This window comes from Osmerus eperlanus, chromosome 21 (assembly GCF_963692335.1).
Source record: "Osmerus eperlanus chromosome 21, fOsmEpe2.1, whole genome shotgun sequence".
Taxonomy (NCBI): Eukaryota; Metazoa; Chordata; class Actinopteri; order Osmeriformes; family Osmeridae; genus Osmerus; species Osmerus eperlanus.
This window is the reverse complement of record NC_085038.1, coordinates 656089-667642: the sequence shown is the minus strand read 5'-3', so window position 1 is coordinate 667642 and position 11554 is coordinate 656089. Positions and strand designations below refer to the sequence as shown.

The 11554-nt window shown below is 55.6% G+C and overlaps 1 protein-coding gene across 11 annotated transcripts in view; it reads right to left on the bottom strand.

Annotated features, from left to right (window-relative positions):
• Positions 1–1421: 1421 nt before the first annotated feature.
• The window catches only part of LOC134007827 (probable ubiquitin carboxyl-terminal hydrolase FAF-X), a 28291-nt gene continuing 18158 nt past the window's right edge, over positions 1422–11554 (bottom strand). For 8 of the 11 annotated variants that reach the window (XM_062447529.1, XM_062447531.1, XM_062447526.1 and 5 more), the window contains exons 36-48: positions 10759–10962; positions 9979–10440; positions 9603–9747; positions 6927–7050; positions 6568–6793; positions 6312–6441; positions 5984–6169; positions 5656–5876; positions 5124–5212; positions 4685–4841; positions 4382–4594; positions 4058–4156; positions 1422–3807 (exon numbers count right to left, since the gene is read on the bottom strand). In XM_062447529.1, coding sequence (XP_062303513.1) covers positions 3664–3807; positions 4058–4156; positions 4382–4594; positions 4685–4841; positions 5124–5212; positions 5656–5876; positions 5984–6169; positions 6312–6441; positions 6568–6793; positions 6927–7050; positions 9603–9747; positions 9979–10440; positions 10759–10962 — 2400 coding nt within the window. In that variant the 3' untranslated portion in view covers positions 1422–3663. The remainder of the gene's footprint in view (positions 3808–4057; positions 4157–4381; positions 4595–4684; positions 4842–5123; positions 5213–5655; positions 5877–5983; positions 6170–6311; positions 6442–6567; positions 6794–6926; positions 7051–9602; positions 9748–9978; positions 10441–10758; positions 10963–11554) is intronic. The other 3 variants (XM_062447527.1, XM_062447536.1, XM_062447537.1) reach the window with 1 other exon arrangement.

The following is an 11554-nucleotide window of genomic DNA, read 5'->3' as shown; positions in this document are numbered from 1 at the left end:
TTACACCATAGACATGATTTACACCATATCCTTCACATTTAGCGTTTAGCTGTAGCTATGCATTTGTAACAAATACCACTGCGAAGAGTGCGTTTGTGTTTACTTTCATAACTTTTTTTTTTTTTTTACATTAGGTTTTGAAAGTTACTGTATTAAACCTATTTGTATTAAACCAATTTGAAAGATTATGTCAATTAGTGGAATTTAATTAAATGTACTATGCGCTATTCGCTAGATTTTTAAAAAAGTGAATAAAGTCTGTCTCTATGTGAATCACACATCCACTTTGCCTTTTTAATGCCGCGTTAACGTTCCACCCACTGGTGAGACGGAGCTGGGAAACAATCTGGTTGTTAGGGAAACGAGTGGGGAAAACTGTATTGACATTGATTCACGCAGATCCACAGTCGGATTTGACATTCACTTCATGGGGCCTTGAAATGTAGACGGGATAGATTAGGCTGGTGTCTGCTCGGGTGGTCAGCCCGAGGACGGCTCAGCAGATGCTTGCTCGGGGATCAGCCAAAGTGCGGCTTTAGAGGCTATATTCGACAGAAGTGTTCAGGCCTTCCGTTTGACTAGAGGTTAAGAAGAGGGCTGTTAGATGGACGCTGTCCGCCAAGTTGTAATTCTTGGGCTCAAAAGCCTGCTCTGCTCTCCAACACTTTCCCTCTTCCCATGTACAACACTGGTGCAATTTAACTGCCGGAACGAAGATTAATCATATCCATTAGCAAAGTTCACACACCCTTTACTCAAGTAGTAGGCTACAGATAGGCCTACTCATGTTTAAAAAGACTTGTAAAAACTGTACCAGAGAACTGACTACACTTTTTTTCACTCAAGTTAAAGTAGTGTGGGCTTGACATAAGTAAAAAGTAGCCATCACTACTAGTGCTACCTTTTAGTGTCACGCCTGGTAACTGGACCTCACATCATATTAATACAAAAAATACACTATAGGCACGCTGCTTTCGGCAGGAAACATGTTGTCAAACATGTCCCTTTTTTTTTTTTTTACCTTTCACAATTATTTTTTTTGTAGACAATTATTTTTGCAAGCTTTCAAAACTTTTTTCCAAAACGTTTTTCTTTTCTTTTTTTTACACACAGTGAAAAGAGAGGAAGGAGAACAGAGAAGATTAAAACAGAGTAAAAAGTAAAAATAAATAGTGAAGTAAAGTACAGATACCAGAAAAATCAACTTAAAAAACAACAAATAATTTGTACTTGGTCATACCAAACACCTTCTCATTCATACGGGACTGAAACGTTCCTGAAGCCAGTAAACTGGATCTGCAGAACAGATGGTGTTCATGTGGACTAACCTCTACTGATCCGTCAGAAATAAAAACATTTGAAAGTCAACTAGGCTATTTTATACTTTGCATCCAGTAAACTGGGAATGAAAACAAAGAAAATAATTCAAATACGATTTATTTTTCCTTTTCTTAAAGTATAATTTTACAGTGTGCTGGGTTTGTACAGTGCTCTAAGGCAGATTGGGGGCGTATAACCATCCATGCATGTTTCACAAAAGAGCTTTTGAATTATTCAAACAAAATACAAACAAAATCAGAAGGCATATCTGATCCTGAATCGACAATTTACAACAACAACAAAAAAACAAACAAAGAAAAGCAGTAAGACGTTGCAGTCTGAAAATAAAGCATTCTTAAATGGAAGAAGTGAGAAGCCAGGGATGTATAGTGCTCTGAGCTGGGTTCTGGAAGGATCCAACATTCTACAATTTCTATTCACCCCCTCTAGGGGTTCCAACGTCATCCTTCACACACTGCCGTTTATCTCCCAGGATGCTCACGGTGAAGGCAGCTGCATATCGTTCACCTCTTGTCCTTACAGGCCAGTTTTGGTTTTGGCAGACATTTTGTGTCAACTCCAGTCTTGGGTTTTCAACTTCCTTGGATTAATGTAAAGTACGGTTGGCAATTCCACTGAACACAATATCCAGTTTATTTTCTTTCTTTTTTTGCGTGCATTATGTATTTACACTGTACCATAGATGATATAAGAACAATGTCAAGATAGCATTTTCTATGCATTCTTGGTGGTGGGAACTGTACTAGGACATAGAAAAACACAGCAAAATGTGTGTGTCTGCTCTGGGATACCACGTCACAGCATGGCCACACCTAGTGACACCACTCAGAGCACATAACTCAGTATAATCACCTTCGACGTGACGGGATCAAAGTTCCTATTCAATTAACTGATACTTTGCATTTTCTTTCCATCTGGAAAAAAATGAACAAAAAAAACAAATGAAATTCAAATAAAACAGCCTAGGAGTCTTTAAAACAAGGGCTGAGGGAAAATTCTGCAACATTTTGACAATTTCAAGAAATTGCTCCAAAAACAAAGGGAAAATAATTACAAACCACACATTCATATTACCACTGAAGCACAGTGTCTACTGGTGTCGCATACAGAAGTCTTAAAGAACACTCAAGAAGACTCGGTTTAGCGAGTCAGTAAGCGTACAGGCAGTTACTCTAGAACGTTTTGTCGGTTAATGAGCGAGAGTTGTAAGACTGTGGCTGTGTTCAAGTAGGACAAGTGAAGAAAAGAAGCGAGACAGCTGGTAAGCAGCACAGTTATATTGTAGTTCTGTGTTCCATCCATTTGGAAACGAGTACAACCGCACACTGCCGCTGTAAACTGGCTCACACAGATTATACTGGTTCACTCAAAATGTCCTCACTTATAAATGACAAGCAGAAATAGTAGCTTTAGAAAACAGGATAAAGAGAGGGAAGGGAGAGAGATGCTTGAGAGAGACATAAACTTCACTTTACAATCCAACCAAAAGCCACCCGTCTTTTGCAAACAATGTCAGTCAAGACCTCACGCAAAATGACAGCGAGAGATCTAATCACTCCAGGAAGCAGTCAGCATCCACCTCGTCAGCCCAACCTCACTCACACTCCAACAACTGGAATTCTATTCCCTCCTTTTAATTCTATATTTATTCCTCCAGACCCATTTTCATATCACAGGGGGGTGGGGTGGGGGTGGGGGTGGGGGTGGGGGTGGGGTATCCAGGGCCAGCATGACAGCCTTCTCCCAATAAGGGTGGGGTCGAGCATCTAGGTGGAAGTTTGTTGAACTATCCACGTGAACACATGATGTACACCTCCGCCATCCCATCCAGCTTCCTGAACATCACAAAATTGTCTTTAGTCTCCATGGAACTGAAATGTCCGTATCACCATCGCCTGCAGGCAGAGCTGCACCTCTAGACTCTGTCAGCTCTCTCTCTGTGTGGGCCGGAGACAGAGCGAGGGGCCGGAGACAGAGCGAGGGGCCGGAGACAGAGCGAGGGGCCGGAGACAGAGCGAGGGGCCGGAGACAGAGCGAGGGGCCGGAGACAGAGCGAGGGGCCGGAGACAGAGCGAGCCAGAGAGTTGAATGCCTTCCATCCCCACATCTGTTTGGTTTTTTTAAAACACTACGAGCAGAACTCGAGAGCAGAATGTGGCACGGTCCGGGGTCAGAGGTCAGAGGTGACGAGTGAGGAGTCTCCCTGGACAGTTGGACAGGAGTGCTACAGCCTCGCTCTTCCACCAGGTAACATTTGGTGAGAAGTTTGGATGAGGGTTGGAGGGTTGGAGGGGGTGGGGGGGGGGTCCTGCTGTCGTGTCGTTACTCTTTCGCCTGGACCGGGGGGGGAACTCCCTCCTCCGTGGTCTCCCAGGACTCCTGCGCTCTCTGGGGGGGGCGCTGGGGTGCGTTCATGTGCTGAGCGGCTGGCCCGGTGTAAGGCTGGCCGTGAGGGAGGTTGTTCTGCTGCGGACGGAACAAACATCCACACTTAGAGGAGAACAGGACAGGCAGGGTTAGACTTGGTTAGGCGTGTGCTGGGTCGCTGTGAGAGAAGACTGAAGGAGGTGTGTTACCTGTTGGTACTGTGCAGGTGTGTGTTACCTGTTGGTACTGTGCAGGTGTGTGTTACCTGTTGGTACTGTGCAGGTGTGTGTTACCTGTTGGTACTGTGCAGGTGTGTGTTACCTGTTGGTACTGTGCAGGTGTGTGTTACCTGTTGGTACTGTGTGCCAGCAGGGGGGTGGGGGTACAGTGCAGTATCCTCGGGAGGGGAGGAGTCATGATCATCTGGAGCCTCCTGGTCATCGGGCTCCTGAAAACATCAACCAATCAAACGTACAGCGGGACAGGGGGTACTTACTGTAAGTCGCTCTGGATAAGAGCGTCTGCTAAATGACTACATGTAAATGTAAACGTACAGCATCAGACTACAATACAGAGCTCGCTGGTTTGAAAGTTGCTTTGAATACAAGCATCTGCTAAATAAATGTGTTATTATTATCAACCATCTTCATCATACCAACTTCCACACACACACCTCCTCTGGGCAGAGTTCGCAGGCCTTGGCCAGGGTCATGCGAGCGCTGTGCGAGCGCTCCAGGAAGTAGCCGTTGGACGTCTCGTTGCTCTGGACGGGAGGAGACCAGTTGTTGTAGGTGTACTGGGGGTTCCCGGTGTACGGCCTCCTCTCCAGCTCGTCACCCAGCCACTCCACCGCCCACGTCCACTTACGCTTCAGGTCCCCGTTGCTCTGGAGACACACAAGTTAGTACAGGACTGCAGTGTGTGGTAGGGTTAGTACAGGACTGCACTGTGTGGTAGGGTTAGTACAGGACAGTACCTGCAGGATCTGGTAGGCCACGGTGCAGGTACTGAAGAGGGCCACCATGCACTTGATACACTGGTAGGCTCGTTTCTGGTAGTGGTTCTTGGAGCGCTGGATGGTGTCGAACAGCCCGTCACGGTCGTCAGGGATACCCTTCAGAACGTTGTGGATCCTGAACACAGGGAGCAGAACGTATCAGCAGAGCACGGCACTGTGTGTGTGAGGGTGTGAGGGTGTGTGTGTGAGGGTGTGTGAGTGTGAGAGTGTAAGTGTGAGGGTGTGTGTGTGAGGGTGTGTGAGTGTGAGAGTGTAAGTGTGAGGGTGTGTGTGTGAGGGTGTGTGTGTGAGGGTGTAAGTGTAAGGGTGTGTGTGAGGGTGTAAGTGAGGGTGTGTGTGTAAGGGTGTGTGTGAGGGTGTAAGTGAGGGTGTGTGTGTAAGGGTGTAAGTGACTCACCTGTGTGTCTGCCAGGAGTCCTCGATGAGCAGGATCTGTAGCAGCAGGTCCAGGTAAGGCCTGAGCTCGTAGGTGTAGGAGTACGCCACCTAGAGGCAGGACAGGGAGCGGACAGTACATGAGCAGGTGTTAGTGTACAGGCTGCCCCTCACCTGTCAGAGCAGGTGTTAGTGTACAGGCTGCCCCTCACCTGTCAGAGCAGGTGTTAGTGTACAGGCTGCCCCTCACCTGCCAGAGCAGGTGTTAGTGTACAGGCTGCCCCTCACCTGTCAGAGCAGGTGTTAGTGTACAGGCTGCCCCTCACCTGTCAGAGCAGGTGTTAGTGTACAGGCTGCCCCTCACCTGTCAGAGCAGGTGTTAGTGTACAGGCTGCCCCTCACCTGTCAGAGCAGGTGTTAGTGTACAGGCTGCCCCTCACCTGTCAGAGCAGGTGTTAGTGTACAGGCTGCCCCTCACCTGTCAGAGCAGGTGTTAGTGTACAGGCTGCCCCTCACCTGTCAGAGCAGGTGTTAGTGTACAGGCTGCCCCTCACCTGCCAGAGCAGCTCACTGAGCACCGTGGAGGAGAACTGGGGGTTCTCCCAGCAGCTGAAGCGCAGCAGCTTCACCGTCTCCTCCGAGTTGCTGCAGTCCTCGATGATCTTCTTCACGTAGCTCGTCCTCACAAACAGGATCTCCGCCACCAGCTGCTGCAGGGGTGTGATGGGAGCCGTGAGGCTGGGATCTCCGTAGGGGTTGGGCAGGGCTGGGTTACCTGGAGAGAGACCAGAGAGGGGAAGCATGATACATACAGTAACCAGGAGAGGAGAGGGAGGGACAGGGAGATGGGGGAGGAACAGGGAGAGAGAGAGAGAGCCTGACCATTGATGGAGGACTGCATGCGAGCAGACACGTCGCAGCAGCGCAGCAGCTGGGACACCACGGTGTACAGCTTGCCCAGCTCAGCGTACTGGTACTTGATGGGGGGCCCCGGGCCCTCGTCCAGGGCCACCAGCATGAAGGTGGCGGGCACATTCAACTTCAACAGCTGGCTCTTCTCTGCCAGGCCTGGAGGAGGGAGGAGAGGGAGGGAGGAGAGGGAGGGAGGAGAGGGAGGGAGGGAGGAGAGGGTGTCAGAGAGAGGTTCTCACACAACATGCCTTGCGTGGTTAAACAAGACACACACAGAAGCTCCCACAGGCTCGCTCACCCAGGTTGGCATACATGACGAACAGGTTGAAGTACTGCTGCAGGTGGCGCCCGTGCTCTGACACCTCCCTCCTCAGCAGGTTGAGCACTGCTCTCAGCAGGTGGTCGCTCAGACTCAGGTTATCACATGCCTGGTGGGGGCAGAGGTCAGCACGTTCTCCTGCTCACACACCATCCTCCTATTTCCCCTCTCTTCCTCAGTCCTCCATCTATCCATCCCTCCCCCTCAATCCTCCATCCATCCCTCCCCCTCTCACCTGTGTGGTGCCCCCCGGGGAGGTGGTGGGGGCGGGGCAGGGCCCGTCCTGCAGGGAGAAGTGTGCGATGAAGACGATGAGCTTGGCGAAGGCCCCGCGCACCTCTGCACTAGGACACTCCAGCAGGTGCTCTGAGAAGCGTGTGGGGTAGGAGAACAGAACGCTGTGGGAGAACCAGCAGCGGACATTCTTACTGTGGCGCAGCAGGATGCAGAGAGCATCATACCTGAGGGAGGGGGGGGGGGTAGGATGGGCGTGGAAGAAAAACAGGTATTTTCAGTGAAAATGCTCAATCAGCACCTTTGATGAAACTGACCCAGATGAAGTGAGTCACACAGTAAGACATGCTGCTTCCTCACCAGTCGCTGGCTGGCCCTCGGACCACCTTCTTGGTGTGGAAGCCGGTGCTGAACAGGAAGCGAGCCGCCAACTGGATGCTGATCATAGCGATCTCCTCCGCCTCAGGTAACAGGTGGTCCTGACCTGAGACAGAGAGACAGAGAGAGAGACAGAGAGATAAAACAGTAAGGACCACAGACACCTGTATTCTCAGGTCCAGACTGGGGGAAGGAGAGTTGAGGAGGTGAGGGCTGGGGGAGGAGAGGAGGTGAGGGCTGTGGGAGGAGAGGAGGTGAGGGCTGGGGGAGGAGAGGAGGTGAGGGCTGGGGGAGGAGAGGAGGTGAGGGCTGGGGGAGGAGAGGAGGTGAGGGCTGAGGGAGGAGAGGAGGTGAGGGCTGGGGGAGGAGAGGAGGTGAGGGCTGGGGGAGGAGAGGAGGTGAGGGCTGGGGGAGGAGAGGAGGTGAGGGCTGGGGGAGGAGAGGAGGTGAGGGCTGGGGAAGGAGGAGGTGAGGGCTGGGGGAGGAGGGAGGGAGGAAGGAGGTGAGGGCTGAGGGAGGAGAGGAGGTGAGGGCTGGGGGAGGAGAGGAGGTGAGGGCTGGGGGAGGAGAGGAGGTGAGGGCTGGGGGAGGAGAGGAGGTGAGGGCTGTGGGAGGAGAGGAGGTGAGGGCTGGGGGAGGAGAGGAGGTGAGGGCTGAGGGAGGGGGAAGGAGGAGGTGAGGGCTGGGGGAGGAGGGAGGGAGGAAGGAGGTGAGGGCTGGGGGAGGAGGTGAGGGCTGGGGGAGGAGAGGAGGTGAGGGCTGGGGAAGAGGAGGTGAGGGCTGGGGGAGGAGAGGAGGTGAGGGCTGAGGGAGGGGGAAGGAGGAGGTGAGGGCTGGGGGAGGAGGGAGGGAGGAAGGAGGTGAGGGCTGGGGGAGGAGAGGAGGTGAGGGCTGGGGGAGGAGAGGAGGTGAGGGCTGAGGGAGGGGGAAGGAGGAGGTGAGGGCTGGGGGAGGAGGGAGGGAGGAAGGAGGTGAGGGCTGGGGGAGGAGGTGACGGCTGGGGGAGGAGAGGAGGTGAGGGCTGGGGGAGGAGAGGAGGTGAGGGCTGAGGGAGGGGGAAGGAGGAGGTGAGGGCTGGGGGAGGAGGGAGGGAGGAAGGAGGTGAGGGCTGGGGGAGGAGGTGAGGGCTGGGGGAGGAGAGGAGGTGAGGGCTGGGGGAGGAGAGGAGGTGAGGGCTGAGGGAGGGGGAAAGAGGAGGTGAGGGCTGGGGGAGGAGGGAGGGAGGAAGGAGGAGGTGAGGGCTGAGGGAGGAGGGAGGGAGGAGGTGAGGGCTGGGGGAGGAGAGGAGGTGAGGGCTGGGGGAGGAGAGGAGGTGAGGGCTGGGGGAGGAGAGGAGGTGAGGGCTGAGGGAGGGGGAAGGAGGAGGTGAGGGCTGGGGGAGGAGGGAGGGAGGAAGGAGGTGAGGGCTGGGGGAGGAGGTGAGGGCTGGGGGAGGAGAGGAGGTGAGGGCTGGGGGAGGAGAGGAGGTGAGGGCTGAGGGAGGGGGAAGGAGGAGGTGAGGGCTGGGGGAGGAGGGAGGGAGGAAGGAGGTGAGGGCTGGGGGAGGAGGTGAGGGCTGGGGGAGGAGAGGAGGTGAGGGCTGGGGGAGGAGAGGAGGTGAGGGCTGAGGGAGGGGGAAGGAGGAGGTGAGGGCTGGGGGAGGAGGGAGGGAGGAAGGAGGAGGTGAGGGCTGAGGGAGGAGGGAGGGAGGAGGTGAGGGCTGGGGGAGGAGGGAGGGAGGAAGGAGGAGGTGAGGGCTGAGGGAGGAGAGGAGGTGAGGGCTGAGGGAGGGGGAAGGAGGAGGTGAGGGCTGGGGGAGGAGGGAGGGAGGAAGGAGGAGGTGAGGGCTGAGGGAGGAGGGAGGGAGGAGGTGAGGGCTGGGGGAGGAGGTGAGGGCTTGGGGAGGGGGAAGGAGGAGGTGAGGGCTGGGGGAGGAGGGAGGGAGGAGGTGAGGGCTGGGAGAGGAGGTGAGGGCTGGGGGAGGAGGTAGGGAGGGAGGGAGGAGGTGAGGGCTGGGGGAGGAGGTAGGGCTGGGGGAGGAGGTAGGGAGGGAGGGAGGAGGTGAGGAGCAGCAGGACTGGGGGAGCAGCAGGGGGGCAGCAGGGGGGAAGCAGGGGGGCAGCAGGGGGGCAGCAGGGGGGCAGCAGGGGGGAAGCAGGGGGGCAGCAGGGGAGCAGCAGGGGGGCAGCAGGGGGGCAGCAGGGGGGCAGCAGGGGGGCAGCAGGGGGGAAGCAGGGGGGCAGCAGGGGGGCAGCAGGGGGGCAGCAGGGGAGCAGCAGGGGGGCAGCAGGGGGGCAGCAGGGGGGAAGCAGGGGGGCAGCAGGGGGGAAGCAGGGGGGCAGCAGGGGGGAAGCACGGGGGAAGCAGGGGGGCAGCAGGGGGGCAGCAGGGGGGCATCAGGGGGGCAGCAGGGGGGCAGCAGGGGGGCAGCAGGGGAGCAGCAGGGGGGCAGCAGGGGAGCAGCAGGGGGGCAGCAGGGGGGCAGCAGGGGGGCAGCAGGGGGGCAGCAGGGGGGAAGCAGGGGGGCAGCAGGGGGGAAGCAGGGGGGAAGCAGGGGGGCAGCAGGGGGGCAGCAGGGGGGCAGCAGGGGGGAAGCAGGGGGGAAGCAGGGGGGAAGCAGGGGGGAAGCAGGGGGGCAGCAGGGGGGCAGCAGGGGGGCAGCAGGGGGGCAGCAGGTACCTGGAGGAGGGTTGAGGTAGACGCTGTTGCAGGTGAGCAGTTTCTTGATGAACTGAAAGTACTCCAGGCTGTACTGCATGCGGCTGTGCATGAACTGCACGTTCTGCTTCCTCACGCTGCACTCAATGGCCCCTGGCATCTTCACCTGCTCCAGCAGGAAGAGGAAGGGGAGGTATGTGACAAGGAACAGGACAAGGTGCATACAGGTCTGGTTAAGGTGTGTGAGGAGGGGCTTAAGACCCAGTACACCATAAGGTACCTGTGTGAGTATGAATCATAAATAACCCATACACAACTTAGCCCACACAGCGACAAACCAAGGTTCACACACACACACACACCTGCCTCAATGCACACACACGTGTTCAGGCCGTACCTGTCGCGGGGTGGTGGGTGGAGAGACGGTGAGCTCTGAGATGCACTTGGCGAGCTCGGCGTCGGCTGGGGCTCCTCCCTGCGTGTCCATCCTCTCGTAGAACAGGATGTAGGCGTTCCACCAGCGCTTCTGCCGGCGGTATGACATCCTCTTCATCATGTGGTCGAACACCTCCCCCATGTACTCCCCCCCAAAGCACTGGCTCTTCATCTCCTCCTCGTCGTCCATCTTGCACTCCGTCACGTCGCCGTCGTCAAACTTGTACCAGCGGTCTCTCTGGCCACTGTCGCCCCCGGAGACGTCTCTCTGGCCGCTGTCACCCCTGGAGCCGTCTCGTTGGACGATGTAGGAGTAGTAATGTCCCCCGCTGGCCTGGCCCGAGTGCACCAGCACACCGACCAGGCGGTAGCGGGAACTGCAGCCAGGGGGCTCGGGTTCGGACGGCTCGTTCTGCTGGATCATCTGACAGGAGCAGGGAGGACGGGGGGGGAGGAAAGATAAGCAGGTGCACAAAAAGGAGAGAAGACAGCAGGTCAAACATCAGCACAACTAAAAGTTCTGCAGCTGCAGTCTTAACGAGGGAGCAGGGCTGCAGCTGCAGTCTTAACGAGGGAGCAGGGCTGCAGCTGCAGTCTTAACGAGGGAGCAGGGCTGCAGCTGCAGTCTTAACGAGGGAGCAGGGCTGCAGCTGCAGTCTTAACGAGGGAGCAGGGCTGCAGCTGCAGTCTTAACGAGGGAGCAGGGCTGCAGCTGCAGTCTTAACGAGGGGGCGTCGGGTACCTGGCTCTCTGGGTTCCCATCGTCCCCCTCCAGCTTGGCCACGCCCGCCACGGTGTAGGGCTCCATGTCCAGCTCACGGGGGAACTCAAAGTAGTCGTTGAACTTGATGGCACACTCCCTCTCCCAATCGTAGTCGAAGCGCTTCAGCTGGATGGCCAGGACCGGGGGCAGCTTCTTAATGAGCAGCCTCTTCACCGTGTCCACCTGACAAACACAGCACCACGTCAGGCCAGGCTAGCACACACAGCACCACGTCAGGCCAGGCTAGCACACACAGCACCACGTCAGGCCAGGCTAGCACACACAGCACCACGTCAGGCCAGGCTAGCACACACAGCACCACGTCAGGCCAGGCTAGCACACACAGCACCACGTCAGGCCAGGCTAGCACACACAGCACCACGTCAGGCAAGGCTAGTACACACAGCACCATGTCAGGCCAGGCTAGCACACACAGCACCACGTCAGGCCAGGCTAGCACACACAGCACCACACTCTGATCAGAAGGTGTATTGAGTGTGACATCCAAGTAATACAGGGAGTCAGGTGTCTGAGTGGTTAGGGAATCGGGCTAGTAATCTGAAGGTTGCCAGTTCGATTCCCGGCTGTGCAAAATAACGTTGTGTCCTTGGGCAAGGCACTTCACCCTGCTTGCCTCGGGGGAATGTCCCTGTACTTACTGTAAATCGCTCTGGATAAGAGCGTCTGCTAAATAACTAAATGTAAATGTAATACAATTTCCATATTTCCATATCTGAAGCGGTATAAGAGCAATAGAGAGAATGACGTTCACAGT